The following is a 24,393-nucleotide window of genomic DNA, read 5'->3' on the forward strand; positions in this document are numbered from 1 at the left end:
GAGCAGTTGTTGTTGCTGCTGCTGCTGCTGCTGCTGCTGCTGCGCTGCCTGTCTGTACGTCTCTTGCGGTTAACCGCTTTACGTTGCGTGTGAAGCTTACGTGAGCGCTTTCCCACAAAACTTTTTGGCGCTTTTGCGCGAGCTGCGTAAAACTGCGGCGCCCAGTGCTGTCAGGTATTTTGCGCTAGCCGCGCAGAGCCGGACAACTAGACAGCAGCAACAATAGCAACAGCAACAGCAAGTGCCTTAGACTCAGCCGCTCACACGTTAGTTCGTTAAGTTGTTTGTCGTAACGCGTCACGTAAGGGCGTTACGTGGTGTTGAAAACTTTTCGCCGTAAGAGATCGTCAGCTGTCCGTGTCCGTATCTGGGGCAGGGGCAGGGGCAGGGGCTGGGGCAGGGGCTCGCACTCGCACTTCGGCTTGTTGCGAATGCGTTTACATGGCAAAAAGCAAATCGCAGCCGCCACAAATTCATTCAATGGTCAGCTGTGCGACTGTAAAGCGGTTTTCACGGCAAAACGCAAAAACCCGAAAACGCCAAAAAAAAAACAACAAAACAACAAAAAATATATCGCGTAACGCGCGCCTCAATCAAACAACAAATTTAATGTAACTTTGACGCAGTTTTGCGCTTGTGTGAAATGTGCTAATTACAAGTTTTTCAATTTATACAACAAGGAAAATTTAGTTGAAAATTTAGACAAACAAATAAATATGCTTTTAAGCAATCAGCCGGCAAATGCCAAGCCACAGCCACAGCCGCCGTCGCCGACAGCGCCGCAAAGTTTCAAAGCCAAGTTGCAGCAACAAATCGCAACAGCAGCAGCTGCAGCTGCTGCAGCGGCAGCAGCAACAACTATTGCCAATGGCCACAGCAACAACAGCAACCATCATCAACAGCAACATCATCATCACCATCATCTGAACAATCATCATCATCAGCATAATATTTCCTTTGCCACGGATTTCTCAATTGCCGCGATTATGGCGCGCGGCGGAAACGCCTCGAGCAGCCGCGAGCCATCCGAAAGGAGTCTGAGTGAGTAGCAAAAGTAATTGAGACTTGCCAACTAGAGACTCCACAGACTCTAGCTGCATCTATATATAACCAAAGATATATATAAACAGATATATATATATATATATATATATATATATATAAATATATCTGCTTATTACAAGTTGTAAAACAGACAGAACTTAATGCGCAAGAGACTTGCTCTGTGTTCTCTTGACATTGCCAGGAGATCGAAGCGAATATTAGAGATTACATTTGCATGAACAATAGGAAAAACGCTGGTTCAAATTCCAGGCAGAGGGTGTGCCAGGCGAAGAGTAGGCTATTTATGAGTCAGGCTCTTTGCTTTTATTTAAAAAATAATTAATTATATTATCAGATGTATAAAGGGACATTGAAAGATGTTTTGAACAGTGAATTCAAGAGACTAAATATTTCTGAATAAAGAAAATGCTGGTTCAAATTCCAGTCAGAAGGTAGAAAAACTTCCCCACCATACACATACACAATTTGAGTTACAATATTATCAAATATTATTAATATCTTTAGCGTAGATATCTAAACAGATATCTATTAGAGATTAGATAATTCAGAGTAAAGCAAATGCTGGTTCAACTCCCAGTTAAAAAGTTTGCTGGGCATAGACTAGATGTCTTCATGGGTTGGTTAATTTATTTAGCTTAAAAAGTTCATAATAATATCAGATAAATACAAAGATATTCAATTATTTGGGATTATTTCCGATCAAAGTCCTAGTTTCAGGGCATAAATATGCAACTCGTAGTCGACAGCTATTCATTTAGTTTATTTTAGTTTCAAAATGGAAGTTTAGAATATTTCAATATAAATATAAAGCACCCAAGAGATTTCAGAAGAAACCGAATCCCAGCATTAACTTATTCACAAGATCCGAAAAAAGTCCTTTAATATTATATTACAACCTAAACGAATTTGTGGCAGTTGCTAAAGACTTTCCTATTGTCATATAAATAAAAACTCGGAAAAAAATGTCGTTTTAGATTCTAGTATATTTAGATTCAGAATTTAGTTCTTTAAAATTGCAAATACATTTGCTCTAAAAGCAATTGGTAAAAAAAAATATGAATCAAAAACAAATCAAATAGATTAAATTAAAAATATATAAAAGTGGCTGGAATTAGATACTTGATAATTAGTTAAGATAAGATAATTTATTTGTCGTAAGACAAATTTTATTAATTTAAGTAATCTATTAAAAGCTTGCATTTAGAAACTTCGATGTTCAAAGAAAAGTTTTTGAAGCAGCAAAGGTTCGCCTAGAACAGTTTTAGATTGGATGAGAGTATGGCCTGGCCTTTAATAATAAAGTATATATATATATATATAAGCAGAACGCGTGCTTCGTAATTAAATAAATTTAAGAATAATAGAACCCTTAGAAGTTCGAAAGACAAATAAAACAAAATTAAACAGCGTTTAGCAAAAAATTACAATCAAAAATCCGGTATAACTAATTTTTTAGCTGCTTCATAAATGATTTCTTTTTATTGCCATTTCAACGATTTCGAAGGTGTGAAAAGAGTTTTTAAAAATTGAATTTATGAAGAGTTCAGACATTTTGTGGCCATTTTTTATGAGACTTTTGTTGAAGTCAGCAGCTGCATAAAATAAATATTTAAATGAATTTGAACATTTGCAAAAGAACAATTCAAAAAATTAATCTTGAATACAATTTGGCATGCGATAAATGCCGTTATCTATAATCAAATTAATTCAGTTCATAAAAAGTCAACAAAAGTCTGTCTACAAAGAAAGTTTGTTGAAGCTAACAATATAAAGTGAAAAATGTTGTAAAATAGTTAAATCTTATAGATGCAAAGCAGAAAGGAAAAGAGTTCGCTCCAGCTTAAGGCAAACGCCTATGCATACGCCTATGTCATTTATTATTATTGCTTTTTTGTTTGTTGAAAAATATAAATTTGAACCAGCTGGCTAGTCCGAAGCTCAGCCATCTAAGCCGGGCAGTAGGCTCCAGCTTCGCTCACATTTTAGTGATATTTTATACGAGTTTTGAGCTGGAATTTTGAAAAATCACGTCTTACTCACGTTGAACCCAAGACAGCTTCGATCAAAAATTGTAGCTTTCACGATTTTTGGGGTTTAGCCCCAATTAGTTAGTGATTTAGTCAGGATAAACTCTTTTATATAAACAGAGTTAGTTAAAATATAAATAAATATATTTTATCCTTTTTTTTTTTTAAATATTTTTAAGAAGATTTTCATTGTTTTTAAAAAAGGCAGAGCATAAAACATAAATATTTTTTTTTTTTTTAAATATAATATTTAAAATTTTGGCTGCAAATATATTTTGCCAATATTCAAGTAAAATTATGAAGAGCATATTTCATAACGGGATTTATATAGTTCATATACTCTAAATAGACTTTTAATAAAAAATAGACATAGCTTAAAAAAATGCACCTTATTGAAGTATCGAGATGATGTTCCTCAATATAAAAGTTAATATAAGGAATAGGGACTTTTATTTAACTAGGCAATAATTGTCGATTAATAAAGCGAAAAATATATGAAAATACATACATTTAATTCAAAAATATATATTAAAATTGAAATTAAATATTTTACCATAATAATAACTATATTAAACTTTATCCATTTGACAAAGCGCGGCCTCTATATACGTAAAATACCCGTCATATTATGGCCAAAATTGCTAGCCAAATAAAATATTAAAAAAAAATTAATAATAACAATAATTATAATATTAGCTAATGATAATATTTATATATTAGTTAGTGCTTAAAGTGGCAGCCCATAAATTAGTTAATGATTATGTTAAAAGCTATCCGAGACTGAGGATTCCATTAGTTTAGTCTAGCTGCTGTAACTACGCCCTCTGACACCCACTTGGCCGTGCTTGCAGCTAAATGTTGCACACTTGCACATTAAAGTATTGTCTGTGTGTGTGTATGTGTGTGTATTTTTTTTCATCCCATAAATTGCATATTGATGACAATGCAACGTTGATGACTTGATAATTGCGGCAAATGCGCGGGCAATAAAATAATCAAAGCCTATTTGAATGCAAGCTGGCAATAGCGGGCTGGGTTTGGGGGGTGGCCAGTTGACAGAGATGGGGCGTGGCTGTGTGTGCTGCATGACATGACGAGCACGCACACTCAAACGCACACACACACAGGCACACACACAGGCACACACACAGGCACACACACATGTAAATGTATATGTAGATATTTATCGATTTATATGCATGCGCAAAACTATTTAGATGCCATAATTGGCCCCCCCTCTGGCCACCTACTGGCCCCTCTCTCCATTTGTCGAAACAAAATCCGTGCAACAACAACAACAACAACAATAAAAGCGGACAGCACAAATTAACATATGAAATCGCATTTGGGAGCGCTGAAAATAATTGAATTTTTGTTCGGCTATCTGCAAATTGCATCTGTGCGTCAGCATTTGTGTTGCATGCAACATGTTGTTGCCGCCTGCCAACTTAACAACTCTCTTTAAATGGCCTCTCTCTCTCTCTCTCTCTCTCTCGCTCTCTGGCAGGTCCCTTGTCTGTGGAGCGCTACTCGACGCAGGATGCGGACGATGATGTTGACGTTGACGTTGACGTGGTCGACTGCAGCGACAGCGAAACGCCAACGGCAGCAGCAGCAGCTGCCGCAGCAGCGGCGGCGGCGGCGACGGCAGCGGCGACAGCAGCAGCAGCAGCAGCCGCGCAGCAGCATGCGCGTCATGCATTGCGTGTTGCACAACAACAACAACAGCAGCAGCAGCAGCAGCAGCGACAGCAGCCGCATGCAACAGCCAACAAGCAGCGGCAACAACAACAACAACAACACAACAACAACAACAACAACAATCACAGCAAATCGAGCAGCCATCGAGGGCGTGCCACGGCCACACCAAGTGCCGCCGCTGTGGCAGGCAGCACGCCCTCGCCCCCGCCCCCGTCTCGTGGCGCGCACAGCCCCAGCGAAGATGAGCGCCTGTCGCCGGAGGAGCCCGCGCAGGTACGAACCAAACGCCACAAAGTTAGCACAAAACCAATTCGCGACGCACCTATGAAAAATGCATTTCCAACTAACACCCCTCCACCACCCCCCCTACAATTCCGCTCTCCTCTCTCTATGCCACACAGCTGCCGACGCCGAAAATTCTTGGCACATGCAACTGCGATGATCTCATGCCCGTGCAATGCCATCTGGAGACTAAGGAGCTGTGGGATAAATTTCACGAGCTCGGCACCGAAATGATCATCACCAAAACGGGCAGGTGAGCATATCTAAGGGGTAAAACCCCATAAGGACTGTCACACATAACCAGGCAGGTGTCTGGAAGGGAAGACTCCCATTAGAAGCTGGATTTTTAAAGAAGTTTTTAGCTTGTCCGTCTTGTGGGAGTATAAAAAGACACATTGTCTGATCTTTAGCAACAATTCTTTATTTATTCATAACTCATATATGTTAAGAAACTTCAATTTGATGTTGTAATATTAAGCATTCATACACATTTCTTTATCTGTGTATCTTACTCTCATTGTCTCTATTCTGTCTCTGCCTATGTATCTTACCCTCTTCATCTCTTTCTTCCTCTGTCTGTACTCTCTCCTAATTTTTCATATCTCTTTCTCTCTCTCTTTTCCTCTCACACATTCAGCAGAACATATAAGCTTTTCATTCCTTTTTGACGCCCATTCGTAAAAGTTTCACAGACTCTTCAGTTTCATTAAGAATACTCATTCCTGCATCTATAAACTTGCGTCTCTTTTTTTCACTGCTTATTTTCCTTAATTTTCATTTTCGCTTTGTGCCACATTCGCAAACGTTTCACTGGCTGCAGCACCGTTTAGCCTACAATTCGCACTCAACACAGCTACTCGTCTTTGTGTCTTTCTCTGTCTTTAGCTAATCTCTCATTTCGTTTAAGTTTCCAATTAGCTGCCTTCAGGCACATGTCGCCAGTGGCATAAAAACAATTCCAACCCATCAATCGACGCTAATCAGACACTCGAAAGCGTCGTCGCAAAAAAAAAAAAAAAAAACGAGAAAAAATAACAAAAACTCATGCTGAACTCAAACGCAAAACTTGAACAATCAATAAACTCGCAAACGCCTTTCACTCACTGGCCAGGGGGCGTGGCGGGGCGATGTATTAAACACAAGTGTTCACATTTACATTCACATTCACATTCCCATTTACATTCACGGCATTCGAGCGGCTCGTTTGAGAGTTAACTGCAAAATATCAGCAGCTTTTTGGTTAGTTTCTCATTACAAATGCCGCCACCTCCTCCTACCACACCTACCTGACCCCCCCGCCCCCCCTTGTACACTTCTGCCTGTTCCTGCCCCTAAAATTGATTGACAAGGCATCGAAATAATGTGCCGTCGATTTTCGATTTTCGATTAGCAAGAGGCCAAGCCCCAAAAAAAAGAGAAGGAAACAGACGGAAAAGAAATAAAGAAAAAAGGAGAAGCCAAAGGCAGAGGCAGCCAAACTGGCGGCCGTTTCTTGTCAGCTGTTTTGCAGCTAAAACTCACACACATCCACACACACACACACACTCACACAGGCACACACACACACAGTCGGCGTTTGCTTAAACGACTTTTCATTCGCAACTCAACAAAGTCGACTTCAAAAATTATTGCTTGACGATTTTCGTGCGAATGTCGTATAAAATGCGATATTCGAATGAATAGCATTAGCAGCAGCTAAATGCTCGACTACAGCATACCCTGCAAGTTTACTTTATACCTGCTAAACCAAAGCATGTCTTTAAAGAACTCTAAACATTTTTAAATATAATTTCATATTTCCCGATAGTTTAATTTGCAAATAATTAGCAATAGCACGAAGTTGATCGAATGAGCATACCCTGTATTTTTACTTTATAAATTAAAGCTTAGCCTTAAAATTGCCAAAATTTCCATAAATATAATTGAATATTGCCAGATTAGTCAGAATGCGAATGAATTAGAGCAACAAACAGTTGATCGACTACTGCATACCCTGTATTAATGCTTAAAATCAACTCAATGCAAGTCTATTCCAACTTTCTTGATCAATTTTAAAGTTAAGTAGATAAGAAAAGCAGCACGAGTCAAACATACCCTGTCCAGTTAATATTTTTTAAATATTTTCAATATAATTAAAAATCAAAGGCCAATTGAATTAATGAAAATAATATTGAGTAATATAAAGACTTACCTGCATAATTATATAAGTTCAAGCGATCTTATCGAAATATGCCGGATGAAGCTGTAAGAAGAAAACGATTTTTGGATAGTTTAGTTATATATTACAATAGTAAGATAGCAGGATATAGAGCGAGTTAAGCAATTGAGCAATTGTATTATGCATATTTTCAGCTATTTTCAATGTGCATAGGGTATACTTAGGACAAAGGAAAGTTATGCGACAGTTTGGCATGCCGAACTAGTTCTTTTATAAAACAAATCTATAATTATAACACGCTGCAATGGGATGTGAAATACTAACACAGATACGTGTATATACCCCTCTGCTGACATTTGATTTACAGGGTATGCATGCATGTAACATAAATTTCAGCCGCGTTGCGTTTGTTGCTTTTCGAGTCTCAGTTCTTATGCTGATGACATGCGAAATGCGCATTAGTCTCTAGCTGGTAGTTAGGAGCTGAATATGCTTTCTTCTTCTGCTTCTTCTCGTTTTTTTTTTTCGGTATTTTTTTCCGGCATTCAGTTTGCGTGTATGTGTATTGTGCTTGGCAACTTTTGTTTGTTTGGGTTTGTTGTGCTGTTAACCCCTTTTCACCGTGTTTGTACCTGGCAGAGGACACCCGTCCCCTGTGCCCCTGCCAACCTGCCCACACTCTGTGCGCATTTGCGACACATTAACAAATTTACTCCTTTCGCTGGCTTGCCATTCGTCCTGGCTGGCAGTCAGAGCTCCTGACAGCGCCACAAAGTATAAATTGCAATGTAATAGCTGCCGATTGTCGCGCTAACAACACATTTGCATGTTCTTTGGCTTTACGATTTGTGTTTTGTTTTGTTTTTTGTTTTTTTTTGTATTTTTTCGTATTCGACTGCGACTCCTGTCGCCGTGTATAGCTGCTCTGCCCTGTAATTAGCACAAAGGACCCCAATGCCGCATTGTTTATTTACATTTGTGCGGGCTGGCCAAAGCGCCAAGGCATTGCCCCTTGCCTGATATGCATCTATGTCAGCACATCGTTTGGCTGCCAGCAGCCGCTGCGAAATGCCCTTCACAATTGCAGGCTCTGTTCTGTTTGAGTGATATCTTTTAAATTGCTTAAATATATGCCAAATCGAGTTGGACATATCGTGACACGATACCAACAGCAACAGCAGCAACAGCAGCAACACCAGCAGCTGTTTTATGAATGCTTTCAAGCTGTGTTAATTACGGAAGCTAATGATATATTTTAGAGGAAAATAGTAAATGTGCCTGGTAGGTTTTGTCAGCGGGTTCTATATATAACATGAAGATAGCGAGGCGTGCTTGCATGTGCCATACATCTTTAAACACGCATATTCGTGGCACAAAAAGAGTTAATTTGGTTTTCATTAAGCTATCTTTGTAAGCTGCTGACAAAATTTACAAGCCACATTCAATGCATTGGCCAACATTTACAAGACACACTTAACGCAGAACTTAATTTTGTTTACTTCTTGTGACCTTTTTAATCGGCTGTCAAAATTTGTGTATGTACTGAATGTGTATGCATAGACAAACCCCTTCTCTGAAACTCAAACAACTCTCGAGCGTCGCAGAAGAGAGAAGCAAGTGGGACTGCGTGGAAAAAAAGTGTTGCCAAAACATGCAAATGCGCAGGCGTAGAGCACATCAAAAGTGAGCACAACGCAACCAAAATCGAAAAGAGTCTGGCAAAATGATTTATGATTTATGAGCAAGACCAAGAAAGAAAAAGGATCGGGCCTTTATAGAGAGTTTTACCTGTTGCCAGCGGTCGAGCGAATTGTTCGAGCTCTTGTTGCGGTCATTGAGTTAAAATGTCACGTGGTTTTTGTGGATTTTGTCACGCTGTCAGCGGTTAACAAAAACCAGCGGCAATTGGCGGTTGCAATGAGAGAGAGAAAAACTCGCAGGCGGCCTAATTGTCTCGGCCAAGCAGCGGGCGGCAGACCCAAAGGTCCAGAGTTAGCTGAGATGAGCGGAGTACGAGAGGTACCAGAGGTACGGCCGGCAGCGGGTAGTCAAGAAATGTTTGTCAATATTTTAGCGACAACTCTTCACGCTTGTTAGGTAATTGTTTTTATTCTCCGCAGTTTTGGTTCCGCACAGTTCAAGCCGTGCGGACAGTAGCCCCTTGGCCAAGGCGCGTAGCAATTGCAATTTTCATGCTTTTCTGCAGCGTACACACACCAAAAATGTGGCTACAAACTCACCTCAAGCTAACCTGGGCCGCTCGACAATTTATTAATTTTAAACAATTCTCGTACAACTTCATTAATATTTTATTGTCTGTGGCAGCCTGGCAGCTGAACTATGTGAGGGAACATTTATCATTCGGCCGAGGACAATAATGAAACAAGTTAATCGCCTACAGAAAGGTGCAGGATCTGTGGCCATTCAGAGTAGTCCACACATTTGGATCGGGGGCAGTTTATAGCTTAATCAATGCACTGAGAGAAATTTATAATAATTTATAATAACTGACTAAACATTATTGATATTTATATTCATATTGGCATTTTTTTTAAGTGTTGATGTAAATCTAGATTTTTTCAAACACAAATAGACTTAAAGCAAGTTTAAGTCACAATCTAATATATATTTATATTTTTCATTTATCAAAATATGCTCACTTACAAATTCATTTCTCAGAGTGTAAAATTGTCAAGTCTTTTGCCTAGGCTGTTTTTGCTAAGTGTTTGTAACTACCAAATTATGAATTAATTAAATAATAAAAGTGAGTGAAAGAGAAATAAATAAGAGGGAGATAGAGAGAGCGAGAGGGACATATATATAAAGAGAGAGAGAGAGAGCGCTGTAAATGAGCTGCGCTTCATATATTTTTACAAGCAGCGATAAAGATCGCCCAGTTTTAGTCAGGTTAGCTGCAACTGGGGGTTGCTTTAAGCGCTTGAGAAGAACGGCCAACAAAATTAGCATTTAGTTGCATTTATTAACTCAAAGCTGCCGGCTTAATTTGCTGGAACTAAGGTGTTGATAATGAATTCGTATGGTTCCCGGGGCGGAAGTGCGGATAAGTTGCGGCTCATATGGCCCCGGGCGGTTAGAGAAGAGCCCTCTAATTGGGCGTGAGTGCGAGAGAGAGGGAGAGCGCGAGCTGAGGGGGGGGGGGGGGGGGGGGAGGGGGTCTACCTTGGTCAAGCCAGCTAATTGAAAGTGTGGACCCCAACGTGTAGGGTATCGCAGCTAACCCTCTATGGCAAATGGTGTGTAAACTTCCTAATTGTAACCTTTGGCACCTAAAGCCAACCAGTCTGGGAAATGAGTGAAAGCCCTTTCCCTAATTTTCCCATAAACAAATACATAAAATCCACACTTGGACGCATAGAGCAAAATAATAATAATGCAGGGCAAGAGCAAAAAATAATAATAATAAAAAAAAAAAGCGACAACAACAACAAGCAAATACGTGTGTATATAAAACGGTGCCACGCCCACCACACCACAACGTCCGTACAGTAGACGTGGGCGTTTTGGGCAGGGCCCGCAGGCGGCAGCAGTTGCCGCTGAGTTGGCTCATAAAAATGTATGTAAATGTTGGAAATATGATTTACGACATTTCCGCTAGTAAAAGAAGGGCGACTGCCGCGGGGATGAGAAAGGGGAGAAATAGAAAGGAGGGGGCGGCTTTGGGTTTGTATTAGCTGCTGCTGGGCGTGGCAGCGTTGCGTTTGGCATTTTCACACATTTATGGACACATTAGCAAGCTATCAAAAGTGTTTGAAATTCTTCTCAACACTGGCTGTTGATTTCTGCTCGCAATTGGATTTGTGGCCAGAGTTGCCAGCACGTCAGGCTCGAGTGCAGTTGCCAGTAGCAAAGATGGCAACTCCGCGATAAGCTGCCCCCTACAATGGTGCTAATTGTGGCATGCAACCGGCAACTGGCAACTGCCACAGCAATGACAGTTATTACTTGCGCAAATATACACGTGTGCGTTGGCAACCCTGGCCACAACATGCGCCCAGCATGGCGGCCAAGTGCACCAGACACGCCCACACGCCCACCCGTTACGCGGGCGCAACCAAATGAATCCATCTGCAGACATACATATGTATCTGTATCTATCTGTATGTACTCGGCGCAATTTATGGTTGACATTATAACAGAAAATTATTAACAATTAGACGACGTACTGCACGATTTGTATTGGCATAGACAGCTGACGAACGGCTCGGGCTGTGATTTATTGCTTTCATTGGAAATGTGTATTATCTGTGCATTTAAGTATAGTTTAATACCAAGCCCTACTCACAGCTAGCACAGCCAAGCCCACGGCAATGCCATAGCTGGCGCTTCGATCCAGAAACTTGTTTGTTGAGTTTGCGCTTTCTTGCTTTATATTAACTCTCAATCACTTGAACATTATTTGATATTGCTTTTGATATGTATCACAAGCAAAAAGCCTAAGACTTGTACAATAATATATCCAAACATTAGCTGGGTATTAGAACCCGAAGCGGGGTCTGTCATTTTCATACTCCTGTAGAGGGCGGAAACCTTTTTTATAAGAGTAAGAATCTTATCGAAACTCGGCATATATGAGTCTTACGATGCTCCTTATATATGAGGAATATATTATTGCAATACTAGATATAGATATAGGTTTTAGGAAGAAAAAGAGGTATATAAAGAATAAAATTGCAACCAGGCATTCCATCATTTTATCCCTTCCACATAATCAAAAATGAAAATTGACGCCTGAATCCAACTTTTATTATTTATTTAGTATTCATGAAGCTTAGCCTAAGACCCAATATTTTCTCCTAAATTATAAGGCTTTACAAGTTCTGATAGCAATATAGTTTCCCAAATATCTTTTTCGTAGTTAACCAAAAATTATATTTATATTTCTATTGTTAATTAGTGGATTATTATGACAAATGTTGCAACATTCATTCACAACTCAACTAAAAGCCACAACCTGCACACACACACACACGCACACACACACACACACACAGTCAGGTAGGCATAAAAAAACAATAGGGCAACCAGAAGACAAATGACAAAAGAACTGGGCTGGGTCATTAGCGTCATTTACACTTAGCTGGCCGCAACTGCGAGTCGACTCGACTCGAGTTGAGTCGAGTTGAGTTGTTGTGGTTTGTCAGGGTGTTGGGGGTTGCGGGTTGGGGATCTTGGGGGTGGCTACTTCGTCGCGGAAATGTGTCAAAAACGTGCTAAAAGTCATAAAATTAAATATGCGTCTTATTTACATACAACCACCGCGGGGCACAATGGCGGGCAATAAAAAAAGGAGCTGGAACAGAAACAGGACACATAAAACTGTAGCGCAGTTTTCCACATTTTCTTGGGGCATGCAACATTCTGGTTCCCGTTCATTTGTAGATTTAATTTTCAGCATTTGGCTTTTTGGTCTACTTTTAGGCGCATGTTCCCCACGGTGCGTGTGAGTTTCTCGGGCCCGCTGCGTCAAATCCAACCGCCGGATCGCTATGCCGTCCTGCTGGACATTGTGCCGCTGGACTCGAGACGGTATCGGTATGCGTATCATCGCAGCTCCTGGCTGGTGGCCGGCAAGGCGGATCCGCCGCCTCCGGCACGCATCTATGCGCATCCCGACAGCCCCTTGAGCCCGGAGGCGTTGCGCAAACAAGTCGTCTCCTTCGAGAAGGTGAAGCTGACAAATAACGAAATGGATAAGAGCGGACAGGTGAGCACAACTGCGGGTGTGTGTGTGGGTGTGTGTGTGCGGGTCAAAGGCTGACTGCAAAGAACGTCGACTGCAGCAGAGAGAGAGAGAGAGAGAGAGAGAGAGAGAGAGAGAGAGAGAGAGAGAGAGAGAGAGAGAGAGAGCATTACCACAATGTTAAGCGATAGCTCTACGAATCGATGGTTCACAATAAAAGTTGTGAACATGTTTGAATAGAGGGTGGAATTCCAGAGAGCAAACGTGCTTATTCCTATATAAAATCGACTACAAGTACTAAATATTCGTTAAGAAGAATGCCTGAATAAATTAAGAAAGAGACTGTGAAAACTTTAGACAAGTCACAAAAACAGTTTGGTTTTGGCCCAAAATTTTGAAATCCTCTTTTAAAAAAGGATCTAAAGCGATTTTCTCAATTTTTTTTTTTGAAGAAAAGTGTTTAATTCGCACAAAACCCCTTCTACCCAATTTTCAATTCAGGTTCAGGGTATAGAAACAGGTCGGTTATAATTCTTCTATTACAAAGAAGTACATTTTGTCGCAGACAATTTATTCGAATTGTTTACTTTGCTGAACACCTAAAATATCTAAATAATATCTATCAGAATATACACTTACTATTCGCACTACAGTGCAGCCAAATAGTATGCCTACATTTTGAAGGCAAAGCAAAGAAGCCGCGAAAATTCGTAGCTATTATCAGGCAGCAGTTCCTTAAGCATCCTGGCCAACAAAAACATATATGAATAATTTAGGCAAGACAAAAGACATAAAAACCGCGGCGACTGGGTTGCCATTGTGTGAAGGGTTCAGAGAGAGAGAGAGAGAGAGAGAGAGAGAGAGAGAGAGTGAGAAGGAGAGAGAGATAGTGCCTGTCATACAGCCGGCATATGCAAATTCCAAAAAATGAATGAAAATTGTTGGCAATTTGGTGGCAAATGCAAAAGCCGCGTCCAAGGCAAGCTTCCCCTATGCCTACCCCTATGTGCCCATATATATATATAGCTGTATACCTGCTGCTGGCCCTATATCATATATGCCTGGCCATATAACACGGCAAGTGGCGACGCTCTGTTTACGAGGCAGATACTTCTCTTCCTTTTTTTTATCGCTGCCATAAAGGATGCTGGCCCGGAAAAGCGTCAAAACAAACGCCGACTACTTTTTATAGTTGTAAATTTTTTATAAGAGCCCGCCGAGAAGTAAAAACCTGAGAAAAAATTTGTTTTTTTTTTTTTGCAGGTCGTGCTGAATTCAATGCATCGATATCAGCCACGCATCCATTTGGTGCGTCTGAGCCATGGCCAAAGCATACCCGGCAATCCCAAGGAGCTGCAGGATATGGATCATAAAACCTTCGTGTTCCCGGAGACTGTATTCACGGCCGTGACGGCCTATCAGAATCAATTGATTACAAAATTGAAAATCGATTCGAATCCGTTCGCCAAAGGATTTCGCGATTCGTCGCGTCTGACTGATTTTGATAGGTAAGTAAAAAAAAAACAACAAAACAGACAAACAGAACTATTTACAAGACTGCGGGCGGAGGCGACGGGTTTTGAGTGCTCGTTACGCAACTGCAAATAGTTGTTGACCCCCAGCAATTTTATGAGGCTCGTTTGCTGATTTATGAGCTCATTTACGATGAACCTCTGTCGCTTCGGTTAGCCGGAAAAATCGTACAGTAGCCCGAGCAACAGCCGTTGATTAGCAAAAATGTGTGAAAGTCTGCTGCAAATGCAATGGAAAATGTTGGCAACAAAATCAATTTCAATTAGCGACTCTTTAAAGTGGAGCAGCGGGTATTTGCGGCACAAAATTAAACAACTTTTCCGACAAAATAAAAACCAAATACATTTGTTGCTTGATTCCGTTGGAGACTTCAAAATTGTAGCCAAGTAGCATAGCATCTCCTCCTTGGAAGGACTTGCGAAAGAGTCCAGCCTTTTTGGTAGCTTAACATTTTTTAAGGAATTTATATTTTGCAATATTTGCTAAAATATTTGTTTATGTTTTTAGTTATTTATTCATATTACCCTTTTATAGGGTATTATAATTTTGTCATGAAATACGTTACGAAGAGAAGGAGACATCTCCGAGCTCATAAAGTAGATAGATTCCAGATCAACATCAACAGCCGAGTTGATGGATCGGACCCGATCGGACCATTTTATTATATAGCTGCAATCGAAACGATCAGCTATATATATATTTTTTTTGTAGTAATATATAATTAAGCTATTATATATTTCTTTGTAGTCTGTAAAGTCTTTTGCCAATTTAGGCCTGTATATAGATCTAAAATCTTTGTTCCTTAAAACCTCTGTTAAACTTGGTCTTAATACCCTTTCTTTTAGAATATTTCAATAGTGGAAACTTTAAAAAAAAACTTCAGGTTTAGATTTTCTTTGGTAAAATAATTGTTTAACAGCTTTCCAACATTAAATGTCCACTTGCAACTTCTGCCAGCAGCAACATGTTGCATGCAGCAAGCGCACAGGTTGCACAGGATTCCCAACAGCCCGCTGCAAAGGGAGCTGCCCTTTTAAAATATAATTTTTCTTTTTGTTTTCGACAGCGATGTTAAAAGTGTTGCAAGGCGGCGGCTACGTGTGCTATTAAGACAGCAAACGCAGACCAGCAGCCAGCAGCAGCAGCAACATGGACAACAGCAACATGGGCAGCAGCAGCAGCAACAACAGCAACAACAACAACAATAAGAACAACATTGAATGTTTTAAGCCGGCACGGCGGCGTCTTAAGTGGCGTAAATTACAGATCGGCGCTTTTAACTTTGAAGCTGATTCGTACATGAAATGAAAACACGAAAATAATGAGTGAATGTTGTTGTTGTAGCCGCTGTTGTTGCTGTTGTTGTTGTTGCTGGCGTTGTTTAGTGTCGGCAATTGGCAGTTACTTTCAACGTAATTATGTTATTGCTCTTTGGCGTTGCCTCCGTGTTGCAGCAGCAAGAAGTTACCCATCTCTCCCTCACCCTCACTCTCTCTCTCTCTCTCTCTCTCTCGAACTTGGCCAACCTGCTCTTTCGCTCTTCTTGTTTCTTTTAGAGATCCGATGGACTCGTTCTTTTTCGATCAGCACATGCGCGCCGCACCGCTGCGCTTCTTTCCGGATCCGCTGATGGCGCAACTGACGCCGCAGGAGGCGGACGCCGCCTCGTTGGCGCTGCTGGAGAAGGCGCGACAGCATTTGCAGATGTTTGGCCGTTCGCCGTATACGGAAATGTTGCTGCCGCATTTGTATCAGCGCGCCGCGCCGCCCGCACCGCCGCCGCCGCCCACATCGCTGGGCGCCTTTCAGCTGGGCATGTGGCAGCAACAGTGGCCGCAGCTGACCGCCGGCTTTTTGGCCAGCGCCAATCAGCAGGCGGCATTTGCGGCCGCCGCAGCCGCGGCAGCTGGGGCCAGTCGCACGCCGCCGCCGCCGCAGTCGCAGTCGCAGTCGCAGTCGTTGCTGCATGCACCGCCAGCGCCTGCCACGCCCACATCATCATGCGGGTCAGCGTCGCCGGATTTGCGGATCAAGACGCAGCTGGGCCACTATCCGCAGCGCTTCAGTCCGTATCAGGTGCCGCAGCAGCAGCAGCAGCAGCCGCAAGCCGCCTCCTCGCCGGCGCCCTCGATGCGCGCGGAGAGTCCCTAAGTGCCCCCGCGCGGCCCACGCCGAGGGGCACAAGTGCGACCCCGAACGCAAGGAATATAATAATCAAATAAACTACACGAAATGTATGTGCAATGATCGAAAAATGTTTGTAAATAACCCCCCATCCCTGCCCAAACACTCCACACTCAAAGCTGTGTAGCTAAACATGTTGCAGCAACATGTGGCAGACACTCAACTTAGCAGCTCGTTTATGAGATGCAGCTGAGACGTGTCTAGAAATTTATTGGAATTTAATTGAAATTATCAAATCTTGCAAATATTTAGAAGAAATTAAATAACATTTTTTTTGAAGAAATCTTGTTGAGAAACTGAATGAAATAGTGAAAGAAAATGAATAAATATTATTGAAATATTAGAAAAATTCGAATTTCAAGCATTATGTGAATTTTTTTATGAAGTTGTGTAATAGCAACATTTTAAGTGTCAAGCATTCCACTGCCAAACAACATTTGTTCAATCATTTTATCCTGATAAAAAGTGTGCAATATATTAATACAATTTTAATATAGAATTTGTTGTAGAAGAAAAGAGTAAATAAATAAATAAATAAATAATCAGACTGCTTAAATTAAAATAATAAATAAAAAACTTATTCGGCTAAAGTATTAAAAATTAAATAAAATACAATATCCGATCTGTTTGTTTAAATAAACAAATATATTAAAAATAAATAATAACATTTAATAGCCAGGTTATCTACGGAAACTGAACTCAATAAAAAAGCAACTTATTTCTTAAAATCACATTAAAAAAAAAAAATACTGTCGAAAATTGTTAGGAAATTAAATATTTTTCTTATATCAGAATATATTCATGTTTAGATGAAATTGACCAAAAAAACTTTATAATGTACTTAAAAAAAATTTAAATTGATTTTTAGTTATATTTTTTGGCTAATTAAATTTTTGAATTAATTTTTTTTTCTGGTAAAAGTTAACAAAACAAAACAACAGAAACAATAATTCCAAAAAATATTGTCAAAATAAATTTTTGTTATTTTTATAACTTTTGAAAATCTTGAAAATTCCAATAAATTTCTAAACACATTGCAGCTGCTGCTCGTAAGCCTGATATAAATATAGTATTTATATGAATGTATATGTACTTAAAGTAGTTCGTAGTTTTAGCCGTGTAACAGTATTAGTTAATTTAATTAGGCTTAGAACTAGTGCAAAAATGTCGCTTGTGTTTCAGAACTTAACTCAAATTTTTTTGTTTCTTGTCTAAATGTTCCTAACTGCAAAAAAAATATATTGTAAAAAGTGCAAAGCTAATGTACACTTTTGGACACGCCCCCCTCCCACAGCCCCTAATGAAAACTGAAAATCAAAAACGAAAAAAAAGGAAACAAAATGCAAAACTATTTAAATTATGTGCAAAAATAATAATAAACAATTTATAACACAAAGGAGAAGATGAAAAAAGTGTTGTCCGTGGCGAGTTCAACATCTATCTCTAAACAATTAATAAATGATCATCATCATGATGATGATGTTGATGTTGTTAATGATGATGATGATGTGCAGTCGACAAAGAAACTGCAGCCGCACGTGATGCGCAGTCGCGCGTGGCAGAGCAACGCTTGCAGCAGAGGCAGCGGGGGCAGCAGGGGTTGCGGGGGCAGCGGGGGAAGCAGGGGCAGCAGGGTTGCCACTGACATTTATGCCGCGCCAAATGGAATATAATTTATAGAATTGTGTGCTCTTTATGAAAGTCTAATTAATTACAAGTCCCTGTTTTATACTCCTATCATATCATTTCCACTTTTCAAGTCATTTGTAGCCGCGCGGGGAGTGAGAGGGGGGGCTAGTCAATATAGTTAAAGGGTTGCCAGTTCGTTGTGCAGCGCATGCAATCAACGATGGAGATGCCAGAGAGAGAGAGAGAGAGAGAGAGAGAGAGAGACAGTCATGCTATGCAGCAGTGGCGGCAGCGGAAGGGGTAAGTAAGTATTCGATGTTGCAGTTGCAGTTGCACGCGACATGCGTCATCAATTTCTAATGATGTATGTCTTCAGCACGGACATTTGTTATTAATTGTTAATTGTTGTAGCTTTTGTGCGGACATTAGTTATTAATATTTTTTAATGCACTTTTTAATTAGTCACTAGCACAGATAAAGCACTAACAAATGCAGAGAAAAGCTACCAAGAATATGCTCTGAGGGGGGACTATTTATACATTGCATATAAATCTTTGAAATAGTAGCAAAATCACTTTGGATACAAAGTGAGCTAAGGTCTGTCGTGTCCCTCCTCTATGCCGGTCAGAAGGCTTTGCAGAAGAAAGCGTTTGACTCAACATCTAGTTTAACATTTCGATTTAAAATTTGAATTAACATATAACTTAACATTTGATTTAACAGTTCACCTTAACATTTCAATTTAACAGTTGAGGCAACATAGATTTTGTAATTTCGAACACAAAGAAAATTGTAGTGCTTTGTACATTGTGTGGATTTCCAAAGTATTTCTTGTATTTGCAAATGTTTCAATTTGTAACAATTACCATTTACATACATGTTACACTTACAGCATATTTAAAACTTGTGCTGTCAATCATGTATAATTACAAGGCACACACACACACACTCGCACACGCGCGCACAGCGTTGCCACACAAGCGCAAAAGGCCCTAGCATATGGTATATGGCCCGCATATGATAATAACTTAATTTTTATGCCCATAGGAAACGAAACAGAGGCGCGCAGAAAGAGAGAAAGAGAGAGAGAGGCGCGGCCTACTTCAGGCTTTTCGACGGCATATTTAAATATGGCTTACATAACAGCGAGTGTTTAGGGCTTACCTGACCTAACCGATAACTAACTAATAATTATACACTCACAGCTTACAATTATAAAATCATTTTTAAGCAACTAAACAACTTTCCAAATATCTTAATTAACCCTCGCAGGTTTTGAGCAGCCCCTGTCGACTTTTGCTATTGGAAGTATTGTGAGAAAGTGTCACATTTCTATTATGTATTCATGAGCAGCGTGTAAATTGGGTTCTTAACATTTTAATTATTGCCTGAAAGCATTTTAATTGCTTGGAATTCCGATTATTCGACTGTCCGAGCAATCATTATGTATTTATTGACATGTTTGGTTTCTATCCAATACCATTATTAATTATAATTCTACCATGGAACTTTATTGGTAAACAGAGCTTGGCTTGGCATGGTCTTTAGAAGTGAGTTGATGGGGTATACCCTAAATGATGGGACACCCTATACAAATTTAAAGGAATACATTACAACTTGGGTTATTTGGGGTGTATAAAATATATTTGCAATTTGTTCGAAGGCTTTAACAAAGTGTGTGGAAACATTTGGCCACATTTTAAAGATGATCTCCTTGTGTTTTCTCTAGGAGAATTCACATACCAAATTTACTGACTGCAGCTCCTAAAGACCCTGGATTCGATGGGGTTAGAGAAGATAACTCTTTCTAGCTGCTCGACACATTAAAGAACTGCCGGAATTTAGGCACGCTCAGACATATTTAAGCAAAATCTGATGGAATACGCGTAGACCTCACACCCCGAATGGTAGATAAATGTAGATTAGCTGCAATTTTCTCACTCACTGCGACAAAGTCGTACACAAATTATCTCGCCACTAAAAATTTGCCTAATTTCCAACATAAATATGAAGGAGAACTTATCAGAGGCGACCGATCTATGTATACCTCAAGCATATCTATGTAGCTGTCCGGGCAAAACGTCGGCAACCTTTTCTCTAGACTCTCTCGTGTTGTTGTTGTTGTTGTTGTTGACTAATTTTTGTGTGCTCTAAGCCTAAGCCTGGACACGGGGCGAGCAGTAGCTGGCGCGAGCTGGCATAAAAAATAACAAAACACCCTCAAAAAAACATGGAAATTGGTAGCCAAACCTGCCCAGGCGCTAACAAATTTATGTCTTCTTCAGGCTTAGACAACGCAAAAGGTGCCACTAAATTAGCTGAGCAAGAAAAAGGTATTCTTTTTTTTTGAGCGGCAAAGGCAGAGGTAAAGGTGCAGGCAAAGGTAAACGCCGCTCAGCTCATTACACACAATTTGCAGTTAGGTGCGAGCATATAAATTTTGTCTAGTCGGGTCGCCAGCTCGGGGAATATCCTTATCAAAATTATGCACACTTTTATCTAAATTATTATTTTGTATATCTTTTTTTCCGCCTTCTTTTTTTTTGGTGTAGGTGTGTTTGGGGCAGGTACCTTATAAATTGTATAAAGTGAAAGGGACTTCTTTTTTCGGTAAAAATTTCATTGTGAGCAAATAATTAATTTTTAAGTTCCGAAATCTGGTAAGTATTTGCTAAAGTGAGCATATGGATATTCTTGGGCTATACACCGCAAATGTATTAAAAGTATTCCATAGATCGTAAGAAAATAAATATATTACATAGATTATAAAGGCAATTTTACTTGCAATGTTAACAGGGAGGACGCGTCTATATTGAATGAATGTAGTATATCAGTACAAATAAAATATGCACAATATTATACAATAATATTATTAAGAGTCACACATGAGTAATAACTAATGGAAAATACTGGTAATAAAAATGGTTTTCATCATTTTCATTTCAGTATTTTATCTGAATATCCAATATGCCACCCCAGTAAAATACTCATATCGAATGCTTGGAATCAAAATATTTTCCAATATTCATTCATAAAAAATCTACAATCTATCTAAATTAAATACCACTCTTTAATAAAATATACCATCGCATTAAAATACCATGCCAGAGTCCGAAATTCTGTCACCTAAAGTATAGTACAGGTACTTTAAACAAGCCGTTTCACCTGACGAGCGCAACTGTGGACATTCTAATTGCCCCGCTTTGGTTCTTGTTTGTTTTTTCATTTTGTTTTTTTTTGTGGGCGTGGCATTCGCATTAGGCATGAACATGAGTTAATTATACCATAAAAATGTTTATTCAATTTATCAAAGCAACATGAAAACCAACAAGCGTCAGCTTGTCAAATAACAAGATACGTCTACATTGAACCAGCGACTGCACTTCACTCTCCGCTGTGTATGCCCCCTCCACCAACCCGCAGGAGGGCTCACTTTACGTTGTTTTTGTTTTTCCTCCCCGACGTAATGCTACCATGATTTGGCAATATTCTTGTTTATGGGTGTTGCTTTTGATATGCTATGGGTACAAGTACTTAGCGTGTGCTATGGATCCCCTAGAGATGGCAGTTGGGCGAGATATAAAAGTATCTTTACGGCAAAAGAAACTAACGTATCTTAGAGATACTAATTATTATAAGAATATGTTTATGATCACAGAACTATTAAAGAATTTACTTAAATTGTTGTGTAATCTATTTATAGACAACTGCATCAGGTTAGAAAAAGTATCTTTTAAATAGAAAAGTAGCATATAGATAGAAAAGTATCTTAAGGAGAGTAGGCACAATTTTTTACAAAATGTTGTGTAAATCATTAATTATTGCTTTTATCGATTATGTGCTGTACATGGCAACAATTCAGATAGAAAAGTATCTTAGGCAACGGAGAGTATCTTAAAGATGGCAAAACGGCAAAAATTTGAACAGAAAAGTATCTGAGGCAAGGGAGAGTATCTTAAAGATAGGCAACATTTATGCAAAGAAAAATTTGAAAAATATTTTATATATTGTCGTATATTATAGTATTTTACTGAGTTAAATGGAAATACATCTTATGAAAGAAAACTGGGCAAATAATGAAAGTTTCGAACTCTTTAATTATTGTTTAACAGTTCTCTACAAAATACCTCGTCGGCCATCTCTAAAAGGTATACAAATATCGCAAGCTTGTGGGCACAAAGCACAAAAACGCCTCAATGCCCGACTTTATGGTAATTATGGTTATTTTAATTTTATATGCATAATATGTATGAATATACAAATATATACATTGTAGTAAGAGTCAAAGACTTTTAACAAGCGCCCTGAAAATTGCCATGAAATTAATTTCCCCAACTTTCAGGGTGTGTTGGGGCCGGAGGGAGGGGGGGGGGGGGGCGAGTGCGCGTCATGTGAATCGAGAATTATGCCAAAGGCCTTCGTCGCGAGGCGTCGTGTCCAGGGTACAAACAAGCGATGCCTACATCACACTTCAACACAATCCGGCAATTTCATCGAATGCCAGGACGCAGACAAAGTAGCAGCAAGCGGAGTGGGGAAAAGAGGGAAGGGGGGGAGGGGGGGAAGGCAGTCAACCCCTTTTCGAATAACCCAAATGCATTTCACGTTACGCCAGTTGAGAATTTTCTCCTGTGCAGGCATGCATGTACACAGTCTATCTCCCTCTCGCACACGCCCTTATTCTCCTCCTCTCTTTCTGCCTTTGTCTGCATATTGAAAATTTGCATGTTTAAGCATATCCTTGCCAACACTTTCCATGCCGGCCATACTTGCTTGCCCATATATGTATCGGCACAGAGGCGTAGACGGTGGGGCTGCCTTTTATATATTGAATAATATACGAATTTAAATGGAATTATGTTTTTGATTAAATTAATTTAATTTTAAGCTGCACAACACCTTTTTCAACACTAAAAAAATCATCTAAATCTCTTTGGCACATAACCCTTCCCCTTCAAAGTTTGGATAATAAAAAATATTTATATAATTATATAATAATTTATATATATTATAATTAATTATATTATTTTATTATTATTATTATCGAAAAATATATTAATGTGGTACATTTATAAACCACAATTATGTTCATAAAGTAATAGAAAGCTTTCATATAGATTTTAACCCTCCTGCTCCCTGAAAAATGTTTCAACTACGCCCCTGCCTCTGGAAATCAAGCCCTGTGAGGGCAAAGGGAGCTGCAACATGCCGGAAGTGCGCGCAGTTTAAAGCTTATCGCTGCAATTTAAATTGCCCAAGGATATGCGCTCCTTATTGAAGGCAAATCGGGACGTGTGTAGGTGGGGCAGGGGCGGGCGCAAAGGCGGTTTTTTGGGGGCTGTACACTGTGCATATATCAAATAAATAAAATATAATTTCCGTGCAAATTAGTTGCAATTTTGTGCACGGACGACGACGTTCAATGAACTCTCAAGAAGGAACTCAGCTTTTGGATACGCATCTTTAGTGTGCGGTTCATTAACTTTTCGACACAACTGTCAAGATGCAAAATGTTGATAGCAAATAGATATATATATATAGTATATGGGCTAACTGTTGATTGATCAGTCGAGTGTTTTGTATCTTTAAGATGACAAAAATGCTCATCATTAGGCTGGCAACTTGCTAATGACCATTAATAAATGACAACTGCGTGTGTGTGTGTGTGTGTCAAGTGTGTGCACATTGTGTGTGTGTGCATTAACTAAATGCAATGCTGCCTGCAATGAAAAATGATTATTTCATGGCCAAAAGTATCTGACAGATACGCACACAGCCATGCCATGCCAGGCGTGCAAGCGCAGGGGCAGACGGGCGGGCGGAGGGGCAGACGGACAGACTATTGCTCAGTTTGGTGTTGACACTTGAGAAATTTGTAGCTCATCTTTTGCACGCATATCTCGATGCTGGCAAAAAGGCCACAGACCAAAAACTGCAGACGACAAAACAAGCCAAGGGGTTAGAGGGAAGGCGGGGGGAGGGGGGGTGTAAGGGGTGACTGCACACAGCTTTGCCACTAATTACAAATACACACACTCACACGCACACACACATTTGGCACACATGCCAGCCACACAACAGAGTGGAAATGTATCTTACAGATACAAAGCGCT

At 39.8% G+C, this 24,393-nt stretch overlaps 1 protein-coding gene across 1 annotated transcript; it reads left to right on the forward strand.

Moving 5' to 3' along the window:
- Nucleotides 1-716: 716 nt before the first annotated feature.
- On the forward strand, nt 717-16,546 carry LOC115765913 (T-box protein H15; the record flags this gene model as incomplete). Its single annotated transcript, XM_030709659.1, has 6 exons — nt 717-1,041; nt 4,600-5,066; nt 5,195-5,328; nt 12,673-12,958; nt 14,198-14,442; nt 16,024-16,546. Coding segments are annotated over exons 1-6 (1,980 nt in total), but the record flags the coding sequence as incomplete, so codon positions are not given.
- Nucleotides 16,547-24,393: the final 7,847 nt, after the last annotated feature.

Source organism: Drosophila novamexicana, unplaced genomic scaffold (assembly GCF_003285875.2).
Source record: "Drosophila novamexicana strain 15010-1031.04,08,12 unplaced genomic scaffold, DnovRS2.1 tig00001059-arrow-arrow-pilon, whole genome shotgun sequence".
In the NCBI taxonomy this organism is placed as follows: Eukaryota; Metazoa; Arthropoda; class Insecta; order Diptera; family Drosophilidae; genus Drosophila; species Drosophila novamexicana.